A 23996-nucleotide genomic window follows, 5' to 3' on the forward strand; every position below is an offset into this window, starting at 1 on the left:
AAATCGGAAAACATTACTAAAAAAAACATCTATGTTCGAAGCATCGATGAATTTTGTAAAAATTAATGGTCCTAATTCTTTCTTTACTATTTTATTTTTTTTTAATAAGGTATACGGGGTATTCCGTGTACCCCTTTATGACCTTGGTCTCTGTTGGTTCAGCCCAGATGGGCGCGCCGGCTAGTCTTACAACTAGCGTTATCACATCCTAATTCTATTATTTTTGTTTTATGAGTAAAAACTTCAAGCAAGCTTCCGTAGTAATTATATATTTTATTTTTATTTTTTAGATATTAAATGAAAATGATAATGAAATGAAACTTAAAAAACAAATAAATAAAACTAGTATGCTTTCATAGCAGTCTTTGAAAGCAGTTTAAAATTTTAAGAGACAAAAAACTTAAAAACAAATATAACAAATCTTTCACAGCAGTTTTTCAATTTGTTAGATGTTTTTAATTCCTTCGCACATATGGTGCATTTAACACAAGTTGTGTTCACTTTTGTGAAATATCTCCAACAAAAGCGGGAAACGATGTTTTCAAATCAAACATCGATGTACATGTACATCGGAGTCAACATCGATGTTGAAAAATTACAACGTCGATGATTGAAAATTCTCTGATACATCAATATATCGTCGATGCATCGATGTATAGTCCGAGAATTTAAAACATTTTACAATATGGCTGAGATAAATTCCGTTTAAGCTTTGCAATGCTTTTGGTAGCTAACTAAGGTGGTTAATAAAATAGTAAAATTTAAAATAATCTTTGGTTTTTAATTATTTGAATAGTCTCAAACTATTCGCACTATCAAGTATTTGTCATTGTGATGATTAATAATTGAAAATATTTCACGTTGTAGTTACATACATATATGTAAAGATATGTATGTACATACATATCTATATAATTATTAACATTATTTTCTAAAAATTAGATTTGACATGTACATACAAGGATGTATAAAAGTGCATACATAGTACATATATGTACATAGTACATATGTATTGTATAAATATATATGTATGTGTGTATGTACATATGTAGGTCAAGAAATTCTTTTCTACTATCTACATATGTATGTATATACATATAACGTCTCCGATACCTGTGATGTCGTTTCGTGATTGCCAATATGAAAAGGCAGGCGTCCTAACAACGCCTTTGCAGTATAACCAGGCCGGTCAAAGCGTTGGTGCGTTAAGAAGTGACTAATTTGTTACCGTTGGCAACTACAAAGCGACAGCTAGCCACAATTATATTTACCTGTTTGATTTTTGAAACTTGCAGTTTGAGGTTTAAGGTGTCTTAAGAATGACAGACGTGAAATTCTCGATTGTACTACCTTATAATTCAGATGAATCAATTAGACTAACTAAATTGGCCATTCGAGGCAGTTTACTGCCAGATCCTCAGGAGTAAGTTACATAGATAATTATATATGTATACATACATATGCATAATGAACATTTTTAATTGATTGTACTACTACTTTTTGGAGTTTTCTAAATTAATAATAATAATAATGCTACATATTTTCCACAGTCAATGACATCATCAAAACAAAATTGAAGCACAAATGTACGCCCTACTTACACTAGCACACACATTTTTATACACTTTGACATTTTTGTAAAAAATTGAACATATATTCATTGTTTAATACATTCATATGTGCATATGTATTGTATAAATATATATGTATGTGTGTGTGTACATATGTAGGTCAAGAAATTCTTTTCTACAATCTACATATGTATGTATATACATATAACGTCCCCGATACCTGTGATGTCGATTCGTGATTGCCAATATGAAAAGGCAGGCGTCCTAACAACGCCTTTGCAGTATAACCAGGCCGGTCAAAGCGTTGGTGCGTTAAAAAGTGACTAATTTGTTTCCGTTGGCAGCTACAAAGCAACAGCTAGCCACAATTATATTTACCTGTTTGATTTTTGAAACTTGCAGTTTGATGTTTAAGGTGTCTTAAGAATGACAGACGTGAAATTCTCGAATGTACTACCTCATAATTCAGATGAAACAATTAGACTAACAAAACTGGCCATTCGAGGCAGTTTACTGCCAGACACCCAGCAGTAACTTACATACATAATTATAAATGTATATGAACAATGGACATTTTTAATTGATTGTACTACTTTTTGGAGTTTTCTAAATCAATAATAATAATAATGCTACATATTTTCCACAGTCAATGACATCATCAAAACAAAATCGAAGCACAAATGTACGCCATACTTACACTAGCACACACATTTTTATACACTTTGACATTTTTGTAAAAAATTGAAAAGGGTATTATGAAGTTGTGCAAATGTATGTAACAGGGAGAAGGAGGCAGACCAATGCAGGCAGAGCGAGACAGCAAGAGATATTGTTTCTCGCTTATGCTTATATGCCAGCCGATCGGCCTCGCGCACATTTCCTTTGCGCTTGCTTCGTTGCGGCTAAAAACACAACGGACCTTTTCACGGATCTCTCTGGGTGTTTTGTGCGCCTCACACACAATTTTTTGTTGTGTCTGTGTGCGTAGATTGTCCCGTGTTGTCATTGTTCGCGTATGGTCTCGAACTTGTTTTTTGTGTGTGCTACCATTGTGCTTCAAAAGTGCCACAATTGCCGTTATCTGACCCAATCCCAGACGCTATTATTATTTTTATTTCCTGCCTCCTCCCCCGCAAATAAATAAAATCGGATTAAGCCAACAATATTAAGCAATATTTAAAAATCTGAAAAAAATCACAAACACGCTTTATCATGTTTTGACCGATTTTAGAACGATCCACATTTGCACTGAAAATATAAAACTTTAATTGTATATATTTTCCTATATAATTGTATATGTATATATATTAATATATAAAAAATATAATTTTAATATATTAGCCGAAAGCGACGAAGATATCAGTTATGAGGTTTTTATCCGATCGTTCTATTACTACTTTCAGCATCCGTCGAGAACAAAGCGTTTTTCTTATTTATTTTAGTATTTTCAGTTAAATTTCGTTGGCGTAAACAGTATTTTTTCGATTTGCGCAGGTGGAAATAAAAAAAAGAGATTGGGGTTGGATATATGAGCACACAAAGGGATACTAAATTTGGTTGCTCTAGTTCTTGTAGTTGCTGAGAATCAGTTGCTCAGACAGACGTACATGGCTATATCGACTCGGTTTGTTTTGCTGAGCTTAATGATACAGCTTAAAATGTCAAAGTGTATAACAAAAGTGTTCCAATAGACAAAAGAACGCAAAAGAATCTGGCGTTGAGAAGCAGTTGCTCAAACATTCAGACGGAATGGCTATATCAACTCAGCTCGTCGAGCGATCAAAAATATAATATACTCTCCCTATTCAATACATTGCACAACTTCCATGGGAATACCCTTTTTCCATTTTTTACAAAAATGTCAAAGTGTATAAAAAGTATATGCATGGCATACTTTTTAACATTTTACAAAGCTTGTATTAAATTTTAAATCTTACCTTAGATTCGAATATAGCCACAAATTAAATTTATAGACACCAACTTTTATTAAAATATAATGAAAAATACACAATTTTTTTTCAGATTCTCCATTAATTTTGTGAACAGCCTCAATTGCACAGATAATTTAACTTATCATCTTAAAGTTAAGGTGCCCACACAAACAATTGTCGAAAACTACAAACTGAATGGCGAGTGGAGCAACTCACATCGGGAAAAATATTTAAATATCTTCGATGGTAAATGCGAATTGAATATTACAAATTTGAACAGTATTTAGTCGGCATATACAAATATTCCTTCGCAGAATTCTCATTTTCACTTGAGTTTCAATTCGACTATGATAACTCTACCATTAATGTATACCAGGTGTGGGGGCAGGGCCATAACTTTGTTACAAAATTCGAAACATTATTCGCCCTCTCCGAGATACAGTCAACTCAAGTGTGGGGTGATGTTCGAAAAATTGAAGCATTTGAATTAAGCTATGATTGAGAGCAAAAACCGTAATAGCACTAATCATAAGGTTATATACTAGTATAGTAGTGTAATATTCAACATTTTTAACATATTTTTTCTTTTGCAAGGTATACTACTCTTAGCACTTAACCCAAAAAAAAAAAAACACAAGAGTTATGAATTATTTGTATGAAAAATTAAAAATTCAATATTTATCGAAAAGAGAAAAGATTTCTCAAATAAGTTTTTTTTATGGTTTAACACTAGTCTATGGTATGACAATTCCACGATGTGTACAAGTTCCAAAATTACACACCGACAGCAACAAAAGTATCGAAAACTTAAAATCATTTATTATTAGCAACATGAAATGACAAACGTGATCAAATTTTCACATATGTCGCTTGTGACAATAATTTGTTCATCCCAATTTATTATAGTAACGGTCTTAGATACATGTACTATTTTAAATTGAATTTTTTTTATTAGTATAAAAGAGATTGGATGTTAAATTACTAAAAAAAAAAAATATGTCAGTGAAAATCGCCAAGATATAATGTAGTCTAATGTTGGCAATATCAAATGTTTTTTTTTGCGATGCTAAACAAATTATATGGCATGCTTTGAAAAATAAGTTGCCAAATATGGGACACCTGAGTTACATAACTTAAAATATGCTTTGCACTTGCTTGACAAAATGTTTTTATATCTTGATATAAAGCACATCATAGATTATACCTCAGCGAAATAAATATTGGTGATAAAGTCTACAATATCTATCCATGCTTTTCCGTCCGCCTGAACTTAGGGACTATAAGAGTTATAGCAATCAATTTGGTACGTATGTGCTACTAGCAGTACACTTTTTTATTTCCATCCTACTTCTCCGCAAATGGGCAAGCCAGTTTTAAAATTCTTTTGCTGTGAAAAGTGTTGTCTTTGTTGAGCTAAAATACGTACATAGCTAGGTTATATTAAAAAATTGCTAGAAATAGTTAAGCACGAAATTAAAAATGTTAAAAAACAGCTAACATTATTTCCCAAGGTAAATTAACAATATATTACGTAAATTAAGAATAAATATTAGTAAATAAAACAATGTATTTTTTTTTTTAAACTTATTGTATTGTTTATTATACTTAAAATACATCCTATCGGTAAGGGAGCTTAAAAAGTAAAAAAAATCACTTTATAAAAACTCTGATTTTTAGCTAATAGCATTCTATAAAATGTAATAGTTATTTCAGTTTCAAAACTTCTAGATCTAGCTATTATGTAACAATAAAATAAAAAAATATTTTAATTGATTTTTGGTATGCTTTGGGTTTCTTTTAATAAATTTAAATAGTGGTCTTGTCTCTGTACCAAATTTGATTACTCCAGTTCTTTTAGCCTTTCGCTTCTTGTTGTTTATACAGACAGACGGTCCAATCGACTCAGTTTGGCTTGCTGATGATGAATGTTACGTACATTGTCACAACTTCACTCTAAACCTTTCTATACTTTTGCACGATTTGACAATATATTTAAAATATTAATCACATCGGCTTAAGTTTATAACCTATAGTTTTTTATAGTAGCATTTTGTCTTCATTTTTCTGTGGAAAACATCTGCATTCATTTATAGTTTCTAAATTATCGAATTAGAAAAGGCAATAGCAATCGATATATTCTAATTTATACTTTCAGCGCACTATGGTCCCAAAGTCGATTTTTTTTTGGCATAAAGTCCACAAATAAAGCTAGGGACTTGAAATTTGTCATGAACTTTATTTAGAATATTTTAGTATTTTGTATTTTTATGCGACGTCACAACCTGTATTTTTATTTACATTAAATTGCATATTTACCTACATTTTAGTCTGCAATTTCAAAAAATATACGAATTCACCTGCAACATGTGAGTTTTTCTCGAAAAGGAGGAAAAATGGGGGAAACTATTACTGCGCGGTGAAAAACGATACTTATAAAAACCAACGTACGTTATTAGTTTTTCTCAAAAAGCCTCTGCTTGTTAGTTACACTCTAAGAAAAATAGAGAACAAATTTAACAACTAAAAAACTAGGACTACACATAAAAATACTATTCAAAATAGATAATACATACCTTTATCTTCATTTTACATTGTTAAATTATTTTAATTGACGCGAAAATATTTAATTCTGACAATAACTAAAATCTTGTCAAAAAACATTTTTTTTTGTTTTAAGCATCTGATTGAATGTGGACTTTTAGGAGCTCACAAAAAACTTAACATAAAACTATAAATTTTTTAAAAATGATAGTGTATGTGTGCCATGTATTTACTTTAAGATTGCATCAGCAAAAAGTCAAAATTCTTGAAATTTCGACTTTATGCCAAAAGAATCGATTTTGGGACCATAGTGCAGCGGTGTGAAAGATGTGCCGAAAAGCGACGAATTCAATAGCATATTTGTATAAGCCAGCAAACAAGCCATATGATTTATATGGTCTTATGAATATTTTATTGATAATAATAAAAGTACTATAAGTTTCCTAGACATTTTGGATATTGTTTAAATTATTATCATTTAAATGTACGTATACTTTTATTTATATAATTTATAAATATTTACAGTATTCTTAAAAACACAAGAACGTTGATATTACTCTTGAGATGTAGTTTGCATTGCATTCTTAATAGCCTTATATAGATTTTGCCTAGTATTTTTTTGGATTATTGATAATTTAATAAGTAAATAAAATTCAAATTATAAATAAATATGTAAATGTATATATAAAAAAAATAAAAGATCTTCAGCAACGAGAATAATTTATTTTTACTGATTATTGCACATTTAATTTTACTCTCAACTTTGTCAACAAAATTAAAATTTTGTTGCATAGGTAAATAGAAAAAAATAACGAACTAATAAAAACGCTATTCTCAAATCAATTATGTAAAAATGCAGGTGGTGAACGCATTAAGTCAACAAAATTAAAATTTTGTTGCATAGGTAAATAGAAAAAAATAACGAACTAATAAAAACGCTATTCTCAAATCAATTATGTAAAAATGCAGGTGGTGAACGCATTAAGCAGAACTCTTTAAAAATAATGACTAGATAGGACTACTTTTCAAGCTTAGAAGCTATTGGATTTTCTGTGCCAACGGCATTTTGGTATTGGGGAAAACCAAGTTGAACAAAGTTGGACAAAGATGTTTGAATACTGGAATCGGAAGCCTGCCTAATCGTAATCGTATTCCCATCCAAATCCACTTGCATTATTTGCGGCTGTTGCTGGGCCTCTGGTTTTTGGTGTATTTGTTGCTGTTGGTGCTATAGATTTAAAATAAAGATTCACACAAAATTATGGACTAAGTGCTTTTACATGCGTGTACCTTGAGTTCGTATTGATTAACCTGGTTGGGCGTAGGTGATGGTTGCACTTCTGCTTTCCCGCTTAGAGATTTTTTGTGCATCTCATTGTGCTTCTCAAAGAGCTGCTTGGATGGAAAGTTTTTGTTACAAATCTCACAGTGGTGCATCCGCGTTTCACAAGTCTGTGTATTATGTGAGCTGAAAATATAAATCAATTTAAGCATGTTTTCCAACAACAAAAATTTAATAAATCTCTTACCGTTTATGCTTATTGAGATTATCCTTACGAGAGAAGGGCTTCTTGCACTCATCACAGGTGTACATTTTTTGTCCTGAGTGAGAGACAAGATGGCGTGACAAGTGCTCTTTGCGACTAAACGCCTTGTCACAGCCATCCTCGCTGCATTTAAAGGGTCGCAAGCCTGCGTGCAGTTTCACGTGCTGAGTGAGATGCTCCTTTTTCTTAAATTCCCGTTGGCAAGTTGGACATGTAAGTGCATGCAAAGCTAATGCGGACGGCGTTGTTGATGCTCCCGTATTTGTTATACTAGTGATTGCCACCTGTGCCGGTTGTTGTTGTGGCTCGGAGACCTGGTGTTGTGTCAAGGTTCGTTGGAGCGCGGGCACAGGCAATATCTGTGGCGGCCGGGTGTGCTTTGGCCGTGCAGTCGATTCGTGTTTTAGTGGTTTAGCTAACGATTTATTTTGGTTTGCCTCTTCCAGACTCTGTGGCAGTTGCTGCGTTTGCACCTGCACGAATTGTGGTTGCACTGCGGATGTAGTTGGTTTAGGTTCTGTCTTTGGGGTTCCCTGAGTTGGAATGCGGCTGATAGTTATGTTTTGTTTGTTTAGCAACGGAATTTTCTTGCCAGTTTTGAGTTGCTCTTGATGTTGCTGCTGTAGCGTCTTGCTCAACTTTGTAATGGTTGTGTGAGACGAGAGCCTCTGTAAGGCAGCCACATTGCTCGGTGCTGTTGCTTTCTTTTCCTTCACATGCTCTTCACGTATGTGGGACACATTGGGGTTTAAAGCGACACCAACACTAGATGCATTCAATGGGTTTGGTTTATATTTGGTGACTTGCTGCTGATGCTGGGTATGATGTCCGGGCGAAAGCACTTTAAATGTAACCGCCGCATCGTTTCTGCCGGGGCTAGAGGATTCGCCACTAACATTGCGTATAACTAGCTGCGATGTGTTCGTATTTGCATGCGGTGATCTTATAATTTGGTTCGATGTCACTAGCGCTGTGGCAGGCGGCAATTGTTGTTGTTGTGGGGCTGGCTGTGGGGCAAGAAATTGATTTGATTGTGTAGTCTGTATTGCCTGATGGAAATTCGATGTGTTGGCTCGGGTTTGGGGTGTCAATTGCAATGTCGCTGGGATGGAAGTAGGTGTCAGTTGCATAATGGGCTGACCATCAGCAGTCGCCAATTGCGGCTGAAGCTATTGTGGCAAGATAGTAATAATATAAGCATTGGTAGTAAGGTAAGTATTGGTCAATCATAGTTGGTAACATACCTTCATTTGTACTTGGTATGTGGTGGGAAGGACAAAATTTTTGGTGTCAATATGCGCCACAATCTGCTGATCTGAGTTCTCATCGCGAATGGTGATAGGCAGAAAACATTTATTGGGTGAGAGCATATTAATAGCACTATTGCTCCCAGAAACTTGATTCCCTGTTAGGCTTGATAGTAGGGCAGCAGCATTAAGCTGTTGTGGGCTCAGTGGGGCAGCTGCCGAGATCGCACCCGCTCCGCTGCTTGTAGAAGAGCTGACATTGGAAAGAAGTTGCAGTTGAATTTGAGGTTGACTTGTGCAAGCAACGCCTCCAAATTGTTGCAATGTTCCAGCAAATTGAGGGGTTGGAATTGGCGAGGAAAGCACTAAATTCAGTTTCGGTTTTTTGCTTTCTGAAGAACCTATGCCATCTTCTGCTGTGCAACCTGTAAGTTGAGCTTGTGCCTGCAATTGGTTTGTAATCTGTTGTAGTTGCTGTTGCAGTTGAAGTTGCTGAAATTGATGCCAAATGGCTTGTTCATTTATCTGCTGCGGCTGCACCTGGACTTGAGCTGACTCAGTCACAATCGCCTGCCCATGCATTGAAGAAAGCGCTGACTGAGAATGTTGTGTCTGTAACTGTTGCTGCAAAGGCTGCTGCTGCTTAATATTACATACTGTAGCGGTGGAGGATGTGTTCTGCACGTTATCCTTCTTGCCAAGCGGAGTGATTTTGATATCCGGCTTTAGACGTATGAACTCTTCCAATGTGCTGCAATGTTACAAATAGAAAATGTATTACGTTGCCTCTTATTACTTTTAAGCGTTTTATATTGCTCACTTTTGTTTTTCGGCCTTAACTTCAGCTTGGAATTGGGATTGTGTTACGTTATCAACACTGATGGAATATTGCTGCTGTTGCTGACCTTGTGGCTGTTGTTGTGCATGTGGTTGAGTTTGTACCTGCATTCCGACTGCACGGATTATACTGGTGAGCAAATCATTAGGCTGATTGGCATTACTACTGCTGCTGTTGTTTAAGCTGCCGCTTCCAAAAAGTCCCCCAGATGCAGTGCCCAATACACTAAGGCTCTTACCGGTCTCGCTAATAGCATCCCTTATAAATACTTTGTCATCACCTTGCAACGTGCGATGATTAAGCCAATTAGCGAGTATAGTCTGCGAGTTTTTGGAAATACTACGCATCTCGTCTATTTGTTCCACCTGCTGAATACACTGCGCACAAATAACCTTTGGCAATCTGTCCTTTTCATCAATCTGCGTAAGAACAAATTATTTTACAATCTCAATTATTGCTCTTTGATACTCTAGTAACACCAGGCACACACTCACCTGTATTGAAAGACAGTCAACAATTTTTTGAGAGAGATTTTTGGCGCGCCCATCTGACGAGAAAATGTTAATCCTTTGTTCACTACAAGCAGTGCATATCCGGCATAAATCCCAATAGTTAATGCAGAGAACATTTGACATATTTCTTGATCACACTCACAGTTCTTTACAAAAATATGTTATTTATTCAGATGCTGTACAGAAATGTTTTTATGCGCTCAATAGTTATTTGTTTGCGTACAGAATACATTCACACATTAAAGCACACATTTAATTTACGCTGTGGCTTTAGGCATTTTTTGTGCATTTTCCGATAGAGTTATGGCACATTGACTGTTCCGTTTGACAAGCAGTATTGTTTATTTATACTTTTAATTTCTTACAAACTGCAGATCTACATAAATAGACGCTAGAGTAGGAGCTTGCATCGAGGACATATCGACAGAATAATTTTCTCAATAGGTTTGATATATCGATAGTCAAGTATACTCTTATTCCTGACATTAAGCCAACAACTGGATCTTTTTTCAGATAATTCTGTCTTAAATTGCAGATTTGCTGCAGATTTTACTGCAGCAAAGTATAAATATTACAATACAGATTTCTAATACTAAAAAGAAGTATGTATGGGTGAAACATCGATGTTATTTTAGATCATTAGATTTCTGCTCGATTGCCGATCAAATCGATATGTATGTTATACATTAGTTTTGGCCACACTGTATTTGTGTGCAATTGCGTGACAGAGTGCTGAAAAAACTTAATCTTCCAAATTTTTACGAAAACAATTTATGAAAAATGGGTTCTCGTAATGAGTGTCGAATTTATGTTGGCAATCTGCCTCCAGATATTCGCACAAAGGATATACAGGATCTGTTCCATAAGTTTGGCAAAGTCACTTTTGTTGACTTGAAAAATCGGCGTGGTCCGCCATTTGCATTTGTGGAATTTGAAGACGCGCGGTGAGTAATAAAATAAATTAATACGAACTGAACTGAACTATTCATATATTCATACATATGTTTATAAACATGAATATATATAAATATGTTTGAAACATGAAATTAAAAAAAGTAATTGACATTTTTTCAGCGATGCCGATGATGCTGTAAAGGCGCGTGATGGGTACGATTATGACGGATATCGTTTACGCGTCGAGTTCCCGCGAGGTGGTGGACCAGGTAGCTATCGCGGCAATAATCGTAATGATCGCAGCCGGGATGGCGGTGGTGGACGTATGGGTGGACGCGGACCTCCAGCGAAGCGTTCACAGTATCGTGTTATGGTTACTGGTTTACCTAGCTCTGGTTCCTGGCAGGACTTGAAGGATCACATGCGTGAGGCTGGCGATGTTTGTTTCGCTGACACATACAAAGACGGATCCGGAGTTGTGGAATTTTTGCGTCATGAAGACATGAAATATGCTATTAAAAAATTGGATGATTCACGTTTCCGTTCACATGAAGTAAGTACATAACGACTTTATTTCGATGAATGGAACCGAAAGTTATTATATTTAAAATATAGGGAGAAGTTGCCTACATACGAGTGCGTGAGGATAGTGGTGAAAATGATAGAGGCGGTGGTGGTAGCGGGGGCGGTCGGGATTATCGTGACAGGTAATTGTAATGTTTTGAAATCCCTGCCAAATCTTTTTAATGTCCCTCAACACACTTTACATAAATAATAATATGTTTTATGTTTTACAGGTCACGCTCACGTTCTTTTTCCTCACGACCACGTCGTCGTGGCACACCGACTTATTCTCCGGTGCGTCGTCAATCCTATTCAAGGTCTCGCTCTCGCTCTAATTATTAAATGCAACAGTCATTAACTATTACTTTTAATATTTCTTACGAGCAGGAAAAATTAAAAAAGCATTTTAGGCGCTCTGAAGATCAAGATCCCTCAGTTATTAACCTCACGCTTGTGCAGACAAGTAAAATATTTTCAAAGCATTAATTACATTTATTTCAAGACAACATTTAACTCAAGACTGGAGAACTCTAAAGCAAATCGAAAACTAACAAAATAATTGAAATAGGAAAACAGAGTATCATTACTTTGTTTTAAAATGAACAGAATTCTGACAAATTGACTTGCAACAAAATCCACACACAATGTTCAAGGAAGTTAAGAACACATTCCTTGTTTTCGTATTTGGTTGTATGCATAAGGGATAACTCCTGTAGAAATAATCTAACTTTCAAACAGCAAATACCAACGGCAAAATGATTCACACATCTATTCAGAATAAAAACACTTATATATAAACTAAAATTGGATTAAAACGATTAATATTTTATTTTACTTTCTTCTCTTCCCCACTTTACGCGTTTATGTTTGGAGTATGATGAGGATTATTGGAAAGGAAGGAGAAGGATAATTTTGATGTTGATGGTGGATTATAAAGGAGAATGAGGAATTTGGATGAAAATAGTAAAAAGGGCAGGAGGTTTGGAAATTGTATTTAATGGTTTCATAATCATTAGAAAAATGGACCAAGATATAGTAATCTTGAAAGGATTTGGATATTAGGATATTATCTAAGACCTTCCGCGTCCTGATGAACACTTGTAAGTTCTAGGACAACGTGGGAATTTTTTTCCACCACACGCACTCAGTGAAGGTGGATCATATTTTGGAGCTACGTTCTACAGTATATCATTTATACTTCTCTAAAATTTTAATTTAGAGAATATGTGTTTTGGGAATGTAAATAAAAAAGTAAAATGAGCATGGTATACGTATGCATATGGACAGGACGTTTCATGCAAGGATTTTGGAATCGCATATCGTGCTTCTATTCACCGTATATTTCACAACGGATTACGAATAAAATTCGTATTTAATTAATTTTCTTCCGCAACACTTTCACTTATACCCCAATACTGTATTTCGTGGCTTTTTCGAAAAATGGATAATCCACTTCATTCAACGTTGTATTTGCGTTCTGCGCTGGATAATACCTTTGTATCTCTTCGTGTGTGGTATGTTCAATTTAGAAACTCTTTATGAATGTTTTCTGTAAAAAATTAGACAAAATGTTTTTCTTGTAAGTTTAAAATTTATTGGTGGTATCTATGTTGCCTCTACTTATGCATTTTTCTTTATTTATGTAATTGATTATACACGATCAACAATCCTAGTGCGTATGTGGGACTTCTGTCCACTCGTGAGCCTAATCATTTCCAACTATACAATTTTATTTAAAAAAATATAAATGTATATATAAAAAAAAAATTAAATAAAATTAGGGAATTGTAAATAAACCGTAAGCATCTTTGTTGCTATTTTGAAATAAATGAACGGGTAAATGTAAAATGGGAGAAGTACCTATCCCTATATTTTTTTCATCAGAAAATGTAGAAAATGTCTGTAGATACCGCTATACTCCAATTCAATCCAGTTTGTTATAAAAATGTCTTACATTTTAAGAACAATATATAGGGGTGCCACAGAAATCACCATCTTCAATTGCCTTCGATTACATTCATCTGTGCTACACCTGAATCAGCTTAGTAAGTTTTCGCTTAAGGAACCAGCGAAACAATTAGGCACCATTTTTCCTGCAATATAGGGAGCAGACAGCAAGTATATATGTACGCAGAGATATATACATATGTACATTTGCCAGAAAAACTATGCGTACAAACATAATGTGCAACTTTGATGCAAAAAAGAGGTGTAAAAAAGAAATAAAAGAAAATAAATCCAATAATTTATGAAAATTTGTATTTATACAAATTAACCTCTAATATGATGTTTGTCGGCCATGCGTATTCTGTCGAAAACTTATTTTTTTTACATTTGTTTGAGGAACAAGAACTTTGATACGCCAACAATATTTAGCAGACCAAATGTCTAACCTTGAATTACTTAATTTTTTGTGTAATGTACTTTTTTTATAAACTAAGAAGATATTGATATTTAATAAAGCATTTGAAAAATTGAGTTAACTGTTCTATTGCCTAAAGTATTATAAAATTCAGAAGAAATTTTAAGCCAAATTAATATGGCTTGAACTAATGGCGAGAAATAGAAATCTGAAGTTTTGAAAAGAAGATGACCAAAGTTTAAAATAATACAGTATAAAACAAGTGGACGCATTAAAGTTGGGTGCAACCAACTTTTATATACACTTTGACTAGATCATCGCATCACAAAACACCCAACACACACAAAACACCCAACGCTGTAGCGTCAGAATCAACGCCGTCGACTGCTTCGGCTGCGACGTTTGTATGGTTTGTATGGCGTCAGCAAGCGCACCACGCTGTCTGTATTGAAAATTAAAATGTGAATAATTCCTAAGTTTTTTATCCGAATGTTCTGAAATTTTCGGCATCGGTCGAAAATATGAACAGGCTTTTTTTATATATTTCAAAATTTTAAATATTTTTTAATTGCTTAAAATCGTTTTTTTTTTTTCGATTTGCCGTGGAGGGGGGAAAAAATTGTAATATTTGTTGTGTTGTTTTTAGGCAGTGGCTTTCGTGACTTTCGTCAATAATTCAATGTTGCCACAGAATATGGTCACTTAGCTTTCGCTGTATCACAAAAAAAAAAAAAATAACCATAAACGCTAGGACAGGTAAGTCCCGTGGACCAGTGCCACTTTTGCGACAGTGTGTGCCACTGCAAAGAGGAAGCAAAAAAACAGTATAAAAATGTAGCTACGAGTCATCGAAATATTTTATTACTTCATATATTTTATTGCTCTCAGTATGCTCATTCGTTTTTGTAATTGCTCTTGCAAACGCGTGCGTATATTCGTGCTCCGTCCAAATTAAACAAATAGTTTTTCTTTTTTCTTTTCTTGTCTCGACTGTACGAGCATGGTGACAAGACTTTCATGTGTTTGTTGTTGCCTTGACTTAAATGCGTGAGCGTGGGAACAACACTTTCATGTGTTTCTTGTTGTGTGGCCACATTGTGTTAGACCCTCGGTAGCCGTCGACTGATGCGTAGTTTCGCAAGTTTCAACTCAGTGAAAGTGTTCTATTTTTATACACTTTGACTAGCGTCTCTCAAGGTCAGGGACAGACTCAAGGACATCAGCGACCTCACCGCTAGTGAAGTGGTCTAACGACATTTGATCGTGACAGAACTGATCCGGCAGGAAAAATATCGGCGGAGCATTGACAGAAAACAGAGGAGAGTCTTTTGGGCGCTCTACTGGCGACAAGGGAAGAAGGGAGCGTAGCGCCCACATCATTCGATGGGGAGAGGTGGCTTAGAGGAGTGAAAATACTAAGATGCAGATTCTGTTTGTACCAAAGGCCAAGGTTCTCTTCCCCATGCTGACGGAGCAGGCGTGAAGTTCTTGAAATGACAGAATCCTGACGTGCTCACTGCCGACTGTAAGGTACTCAATGCCACCAACTATAGAGTGAGAGGCAGCATGTGATCAGTCAGATCAGTAAGGAGGCCGTGGATATGCTGTACAAACGATTCGGGCAGATGGCGTTGGGCGTAGGTAACGTGTACCTACGCTTCAAGAAACGTCGCCCAGACGACAGTGGAACGAGATTTCGGCTTGACGATCGAGGCCATCGACAATCTGGATTTGCACAACGCGGCATCCTCTACTGCTGAGTCGGAGCATGAAGATGATGAAGAAGGTGGTGCTGACCCAACAATGTTGATAACAACAATAGATGTCGCTTGGGAGCAGGAATTACCTGACGATGTTGGAGCTAATTCACCTCAAGCTACATAAAAGTAAGCTGGCGTCGGCGGAGCTCCTTTTTATCTTAAGGAACGGCCCGCCGATGTGGCCCAAGTCCAAGAGCCTTGGAAAGGGTCGGGCAACAAGATTTCTGGACTAAAATTCACGAACTACAGTACATACTACCCGACACCGTTAAGCAGAAAAAGAACAGCTATCCTTGTAATTACAGCACTGATGATCTAACGACCAACCAGCACCGACTGATGAGCTTCGTCGACTTGTACGAGAAACGACGACAAAAGAACAGATGCTTATCGTTGGAATGGACGCAAGTGCACACCATGGCATCTTGGAAAGCAATGACACCAATTTGAGGAGTGAGTCACTACTTGAATTCTTACTAGAGACTACTTCTTCCAACGTACTAGACATTACTACATATGTGAGTGAAGTACTACAAAGACCTTCATACTCTGACCATAAATATATTCAATTTACACCTCATACAATGGCAATAAATAAAAAAATAATTTACAGAAACCCTCGAATACCAATTTGCAAAAATACGAATTAAGAATCAAAATTCTAGTAATTGTCCTAAAATAACTTCAGTTGGCAACCTAGGAAGAGCGGTAGAGACTCCAAAGGGCAAAATTCTAGAAGCATATATGTAAGTCAGCGAGCAGACCATCGAGGCAAAAGCGAAACGAGAAACTAAAGATAGCGGACTCCTCAACTAAAAAGCGCGCGCAAAGGACTCCAAGAACTCTTCAGCCTTGCGAAACAAGCAGATGAAAACAGCTAAAAAGAAATGTAAAAAAAAAGGAAAGGAATTACTGGAGAACCTTCTGCGCAAATATAGTGAAGGTCTCAAATATAGCAAGGCTTAAAAAATTACTATCTAAACAGCCGGCAATTCAATGCCAACTTAAAACAAGCGATGGCAGCTGAACGGAGGGAAGCGAAGAGGCGCTAAATGCCTTACTTACTCACTCACTTTCCAGTATGCACGGAAGTACAAAATGCGACCGATGCATACAATGCAGCAACGAGAGAAACACTTTCTAGAGAACGGATTCCACTAGAATGCAATGGGCAATTGACTCTTTCTCACGAGGACAGCTCGAGTTATATTCCTCCCAAAAGCGGGTAAAGTAATCACGGGCAACCGAAAGACTTCAAAAAACACTAGAAAAACTACTGGAGATACATATAAAGAATTTAATTAATTAATGAAACTCAGCCCCAACCAACATGCATACACCAAAGGCAAATCGGTGAAAACGGCGCTTCACTCAGTGGTCCATACCACCGAGAAGGCACTACACCACAATGATTATGCATTGGGTGCGTTCATTGATATATCACGTGCATTTAATAATGTATCAACAGAAGCAATAATGAAAGGCCAAGAGGCCTCAAGATTCAGTGTTGAGCTCGTGGAGCAAAAATCTGTTGAGATGTAGAAGGAAAGCACTCAAGATAACTACGACAGACTACGGACGACATAAGCATAATAATCATGGGGAAATGTCCATCGACCATTAGCTCAGTCATGGAAGAACACTAAAAGATATGCTAAGGTGGGCCACAAGAGCAGACTTAGACGCAGACAAATCTGAGCTGGTTCTTTTTACTAAGAAGTATAAAGCTCCTAGATGGACTCCGCCTAAAATAAAAGACACCCAATAAACATCGCGAATACAAGTAAAATACTTAGGGGTAACATTTGACTCAAAACTCTCATAGAAGACAGAGTATAAAATGCCACCATTGCACTCTACACATCACAACGAATGTTAGGTAGCACATGGGGCCCATCACCACGACTTACGCATTAGATCTACATTTCAGTAGTGAGACCAATAGTGTTCCGCTGCATACTAGTCCGGTGGAAAGCCACCCAGAAGATAACTTACCTAAAGCTAATGGAGAAGATACAACGGCAGGCATTAGTCTGCATAACGGAGGCGCTGAAATAAACTCCATCGAAAGTGCTACAAAGCATTATGAGTGTCCTTCCCCTGGACATTCAAGCCCACCAAACTTCAAAAAAGGCTGCGCAATGGCTAAAAGCAACGGGCAATATCAAAATACAGCTCTGTCTATCAGAAGAGAGCGGCACATGTAAAAAACACCTTGACAGCAGCAAGGTTAAGTCCTAGCTAGGGTTTGCTAAATATAGCAACATATAAAATTAATTAAATTATGCGTGCAAATTCTTTATGACATAACTCCGGTAACACTAACGGCCAAAACTGGTCTATGTGAGGTCATCGTATGGTGACCTATCGGCTCAACCTAACTTATTCACTTTGACATTTTGGAAAAAGGTATCATGAAGTTGTGCAAATGTATGTAATAGGGAGAAGGAGGCGTGCGGACACCACAAAGTATATATATTCTTGATCAGCAAGACATATAGCCATGTTCGTCTGTCTGTCTTAATGTTTGCGCGACTGTTTCTCAGCAACTATAGGAGAAAGAGCATCCAAATTTTGTATGTGGGTGCTCCGATACCCAAACACAAACGCTTTTATTTTATTTATTTTACTTTCCTACCTACTTACTTTTTAATATAGACAGCGGGGTGTGCTTGCTGGCGCGCCATACAAACGCTACAGCGAAAACGAAATGTGACGCGTTGGCTGTGTTTGTGAGTCAAAGTATGTATAAGAGTAGGATGCGCCCAACTATGATTGGTCCTTTCTTTTTTTCTTTTTTCTCGACTCCCAGCGTAATTTATTTTTGTTCGTAAACACATACATATATATACGTACTCCGGCCATAAGCCAATGCAATTTATGCAACACTTTCATGTGATTGTTTTTGTGCTGAGCTTTGTTGTAGTTTTGACGAAATGCGTGCACTTAAAAAAATTAAAAGAGCTTGCACTGGACACACGAAATTATTATTGCCGGCGCAAAAGTTGGACAAGTAGGTGACGCCTAATTTCTTTTCACGTGTATGAAATAAGATTGAGATTACGTCATCTTTACTTGTGTTACCTTCTTGTTGAAAATGATCAAAAAAAGTCAAGCAGCCCAATCGACCGTCGGTATTTTGTAAGTGTATGGGACTTAACATTAACATTTTTGTTGTGTGCGGGTAAAGACTTGCCCAAGCATTTCAACAAGTGTGTCTATGATGCTTATCCAGACCACTCTGTGTTGGAACACCCTTGCCTTTATCTGTCAGATACGCAAATGGATAATAGTTGTCACAAACCTTTTTACAATTCCACACACACTGACATGAACTCATTGAATCCATTTTATTTCGTGCCAACGTTTTCTATGCACTTTAAATATGTATCATAATCTGAGCTTGTTAGGCGCAAAAATAGGCTTGATCCATTTCCTCTAGATTTTATTTTTTCACCCAGAGAAGACTTTGCGGTTGTTTTTGTCGAAATGAACATTATTTTCTCTTGTTACCAGATTATCTTATTTCAGACTAAATCTTGAATACTTCAAAATTAAATTGCTTAGAAAAATTGCAAATATGTTATATATCTAGCATATTCTTATAATAAATGTATTCGTAATTTTAAAGAAATATTTCAAAAGATTTTCTTTTTCGATTTTTACGTACACTTTCTTGATATAATCGTGAGCCTATTTTGTAACCGAGGAAATGAATGAAATAAAAGCCAATATATCAAAAATTTCGTTCAAACTAATATTATTGCATATGCTTGGCTGGAAATTTACGAGATAATCTAGAGGCTAGCTTATATCTGTACAAAATATACGTTTTTATTTTCATTTAAATTAAATGTGCCACCATAATTATGTTATGTTAGAGGTATTAAGTCTGTTCCACTAGCGACTTGTCGCTAGCTGTATTGTTTGCAAGTCGCGACTTATCGCCCAAATATATATTAGAAAACGAGATTTTTATTATTAGCATGTATGTCTTTATTGCTGCCTTAAGCAGGCAAGTTTTAATTCAATATATGTACACATGTGTGTATTCGGCACGGCCGGTAGCGATAGAGCGCGAGAAGCGACGGTGACACCGGCTTTGCGAGAGCGAAAAAGTCCAACTTTTTAGTTGCGATGATCGAACGTAAGTAAGTACTTACTGATAAATAATTAAAGGCACGGCCGTGTTGCTATTAGTAAATAAAGCGATTAGAAGCGATAATTTAAGCGACTATATGACCGGCTTGCGAGAGGAACTACAGAACTATATCTGTACATTTCGACGATAAAAAAGTAAGTGTATACAGGGAATTATAGGCAAGGCCTTATAATTCTTATCGATAGATAGATAGCGATAGAAGATTGAGTGTAGCACAACTTACAAGAAGGCAAGTGCATAAAGAGAAGAAATTAGTGAGCACGCACAAAGAGAACGTGAGCTTATTTATCGCAGTACCGAATGCACGCACAAAGAGGAGCTTGTTAGAATGCAAGAGAGCTCGTGAGCTTATTCAGCGCTGTGCAAAGCCCAAAATACAAGGTTAAGCCAGATCAGCATCCGTAGCTGAGGCGTTAATTCAATAATTCAGTTACATATGAAATTTATGACAAGAAATTTGAAAAATAAGCAGAAAATGTTAAAACCTTTTTTCAACAACTATTTTTATTCACTCATCAATTACCCCCTATCTTTATAACTACAAAAAACTAATTTTATTTCAGAGCCTGTGATTACCGAAGAATCGATATTGCGTGAACTAAATTTATTAATACCTGTGTTCACTCCAGGACCAGATGGCATACCAGGTTGCGTACTTAGATATTGGTTCAATATATCATGCAGCCGGATCCATATACTTAATTACATAGACTTTTTGCATTGTCCGTTAAATCTTGCTTATTGCCTTCAGTCTTGGAAGGAATCATTCATTATTCCGTTACATAAGAATGGCCCTAAAAGTTCACCTAAAAGTCACGTAAAAATTGTCTGCTACACCTAAACTCTTTGAAAAAATTATTACATCTCAACTTATGCATAGTTAAATTATATCACCTTATCAGCACGGTTTTGTTAAACAAAAGTCTACCACCACCAATTTACTTAAGCTTTCTTCAAGGGTGGTTGCTTCTTAACCTATTACCACTAAGCATACCAATAAGCATACATTGTATGCATGTTTCTCTTACTGTGTATGCATGTTTCTCTAACTAAGAATACAACACAAACAAAACACAAGTCAAAATTAATACATATATTGAAATATATTTTATTGTTCAAACATAATGCTTCCAATGCTTTATTATATATATTTTATTTCATAGCAAAGAAATATTTAAATATTAATAATTAATTAATTATCATAAATATAAATAATGTTTTCAACGTGTATACATTAACATGCACATGCGCTTCATTTGTACTCCAAATTAAAAAGTGTTACCCTTCCTTAAAATATATTTCAATAAGTAATAAAATATTGTGCTGACCTGTTGCTGAACTTGGAAAAATTCAATATACCCTACATACCCTAGAAGCGGTCAGCGGCAGAAAATATAAAAATTGAATTTTTGAAGTTCTTGGGCTTGCAAACAGAAGCACACACATACGGACGCATACATGCAAATTGGTTCTTATTGCAACTGCCCTGTCGCCCTCAAAATCCTCGACGGTATCGCTGAACTCTTCTTCTGACCGCTTCTGGTATTGCTATCTCCCTCTTGCCAATGCACAAAAATTCTGCCGCTACCGACTGCGAAGATTTGTGAGCGGCAATAAGAAGCAAACAGCAACAGAAGAAAAAAAAGCAAGAGGTTCAAGAGCAAAATAATTTAACATATAGAAATTTGTACACCCTTTAATTCTTTACGTTCACTGAAATGTATGTTTAAGCGATAATTAATTAGTTTTTAATAAAATTATTTAAACTATAGTTATTAGCCAATTATATGTCGATTATTATATAATAAACAAAAATATTTGTTTACTGTATATCGTAACATATTTACTTCATATAGTCGGAAATTCCGTGCAATACCCTTTCTATATGCAGAGTCGCGCGCTTGTCGCGAATAGGCAATAGAAAAAGGATTAACGAAACCTACATTTTCATTTTCGACGCGCGTTGCTTTGTCTGAAAAATGTTCTCATTTGATTTTTGTGTGTCCGAGAAGCAAACGCGTTTTAAAATTGTGAAATTTTTGTGATGATTGTGATTAACTTCAATCAATAATCTAAAGTTCAGGTAAGTAAAGTAAAGTAAAGTTTAATGGAATTGTGACACTTCAAGTAAGTAAGCGATTTAATGTAATTTGCTTGTACTAATATTTGTTCTTTATTTACAGTGGTCATAGCCCTAGTCGATGCGAGCCAGCAAGCGGAGAAGTCACTGCGGAAGTCACAAAATATAAAATACTGAACTAATTAAGTTAGCAAATAAGTTCAATTTAATTGATTTTTCTTAATTCTGAATAAAAATTTTCATATATATGCTTATTTTTTACTGTATTTATTTATTATTTTTCAAAAATGAAAATTATCGTGGAATCCCTGTGGATTTCCTATAGAAACATCCCCCAGGATTCATCGGGGAATCGTTGTGCAATTGTCTAGAAAAATCCCATGGATTCATTGGGGAATCGTTGTGGATTTGTCTAGAAAAATCCCCCTGGATTCATCGGGGAAACATTGTGGAAAACATCCCCGAGGAGGGCCCTAGGAAATGGCTGTGCAAGAATCCTCGAAGATTCTTACGAGGAATCCTCGAGGAGTCGGGGATTGATCCCTGATGATTCCTCGAGAAATCCTCTGTGAGTCGGGCGACAGGGAAGCAACAGCTGCCAGCGCACTCATAAGCGATCGTGTGTGCGAGTAGCCACCCTGTCGCCCGACTCACAGAGGATTTCTCGAGGAAATCCGCTCACAAATCTTCGCAGTCGGTAGCGGCAGAATTTTTGTGCATTGGCAAGAGGGAGATAGCAATACCAGAAGCGGTCAGAAGAAGAGTTCAGCGATACCGTCCAGGATTTTGAGGGCGACAGGGCTCACACACATGCTCTAAAGCATGCACGCATACATAGCAAGAATATCAGCGCGCTGCGCAGCGTACCCACCCTCATGCGTTTAAAAGCCTCTTAGCACTAAGCATATGATGTGTGCAAACACTGGTTCGATTTCGGCAATTGAGTCTTCGGGTTCGCGACTTCAGCACGAAACCTCACGAAGTATGCCTGGGGCTCAATCGTCCAAAAATTTTATGCAACACATTTTTAGTCGATTTGACGCCTCTATGTGTTGTATGTTGAGTGCTGTAAGTCAGACAATTCATGTTCTCGGTTTTATGAAACGATGGGCTAAAGAATTTGATGGCCCCTACACAACTATATTACTTTATACATCTCTTCTGGATTCTGGAATACTCCACAATACTCAAACCAATAGAATAGTATTGAATCTGTTCAACGAACATTTTTTATTAGTTGCTTTGCGAGGCTTTAACTGGGTTCCGGGAGTTGATCTACCATCTTATACTAATAAACTACTTTTTATTAATCTCCTATCGTTAACTAACCGCCGGATTATGTTAGGTGACTCCTCATATTTGTTAGGTTAGGTTAAGCCGGTAGGCCACTTTACAATGGCCTCACGTAGACCAATTTTGATCCTTAGTGCGGCCGGAGTTTGTCATGGAGCGTTTAGGTGTTGCTCAGTTCGTTTAATATGTTGACGCTTTTTGCAAACCTAAGCAGCGAGCACGGTTGCTGCTTTTAGGTTGGGGATCTCGTATTTGTTTAAGTATTTTATGCGCGTTCTTGCAAGTGCCGGACACTTGCACAGCAGGTGCTCTAGGGTTTCCCTGATCCCTGGCTCATTACATTTTCTGCAGCTGTCCTCTTTTATCAGGCCCAGTTTCTTCGCGTGAGAAGCTGATAGACAATGTTCCGTTAGTATCCCCATCAGAAGCCTACTCTCTTTCCGTTGAAGTTGTATTAGGAATCTGGTGAGTTTATCATTCCCTGAGTAGCACATTATTCTTGCCGTCTTGCAGTTGGTTGTACTGTTCCGCCTTAGTTCTGATTCGGTTGTTGCTTTACTCTCCATATCGTTATATAGAGAACTTAGCGAAGGTCGGATTTGCTCCACAATATTTCGTTGTCTTTTTCCGTCTCGTTGCCTTCTTTGCCTTGACGGCTTGGTATCCAGTAGATACACACTCTCTTTGATACATT

General features: G+C 36.4%; 3 protein-coding genes across 7 annotated transcripts; 2 read left to right on the top strand and 1 right to left on the bottom strand.

Moving 5' to 3' along the window:
• The first annotated feature begins 1033 nt into the window (after nt 1–1033).
• LOC108604821 lies at nt 1034–5038 on the top strand. The gene is made up of 4 exons (XM_017994431.2): nt 1034–1200; nt 1296–1423; nt 3594–3748; nt 3817–5038. Exons 2-4 carry the CDS (start codon nt 1320–1322, stop codon nt 4002–4004), a joined length of 447 nt encoding a protein of 148 aa, XP_017849920.1. The 5' UTR covers nt 1034–1200; nt 1296–1319; the 3' UTR covers nt 4005–5038.
• A 1825-nt stretch (nt 5039–6863) lies between these two features.
• Nucleotides 6864–10527, bottom strand: LOC108604762 (transcription factor Sp2). 4 transcript variants are annotated; one of them, XM_017994354.2, is made up of 7 exons: nt 10170–10526; nt 9658–10094; nt 9495–9588; nt 8835–9434; nt 7573–8759; nt 7334–7511; nt 6865–7271 (listed from the first exon to the last, which is right to left on the bottom strand). In XM_017994354.2, exons 1-7 carry the CDS (start codon nt 10308–10310, stop codon nt 7062–7064), a joined length of 2847 nt encoding a protein of 948 aa, XP_017849843.1. In that variant the 5' UTR covers nt 10311–10526; the 3' UTR covers nt 6865–7061. The 4 variants fall into 4 exon arrangements, with proteins under 4 accessions (XP_017849842.1, XP_017849843.1, XP_017849841.1 ...); XM_017994353.2 differs by having other exon boundaries at nt 6864–7262; nt 8835–9588; nt 10170–10527; XM_017994352.2 differs by having other exon boundaries at nt 6866–7271; nt 8835–9588.
• A 373-nt stretch (nt 10528–10900) lies between these two features.
• Nucleotides 10901–12896, top strand: LOC108604756 (serine/arginine-rich splicing factor 1). Of its 2 annotated transcripts, XM_017994344.2 has the most exons (5): nt 10901–11131; nt 11262–11634; nt 11697–11788; nt 11879–11962; nt 12033–12896. In XM_017994344.2, exons 1-5 carry the CDS (start codon nt 10968–10970, stop codon nt 12040–12042), a joined length of 723 nt encoding a protein of 240 aa, XP_017849833.1. In that variant the 5' UTR covers nt 10901–10967; the 3' UTR covers nt 12043–12896. The 2 variants fall into 2 exon arrangements, with proteins under 2 accessions (XP_017849833.1, XP_017849832.1); XM_017994343.2 differs by having other exon boundaries at nt 11879–12896.
• The last annotated feature ends 11100 nt before the right edge of the window (nt 12897–23996 follow it).

This window comes from Drosophila busckii, chromosome 2R (genome assembly GCF_011750605.1).
Source record: "Drosophila busckii strain San Diego stock center, stock number 13000-0081.31 chromosome 2R, ASM1175060v1, whole genome shotgun sequence".
Classification (NCBI taxonomy): Eukaryota; Metazoa; Arthropoda; class Insecta; order Diptera; family Drosophilidae; genus Drosophila; species Drosophila busckii.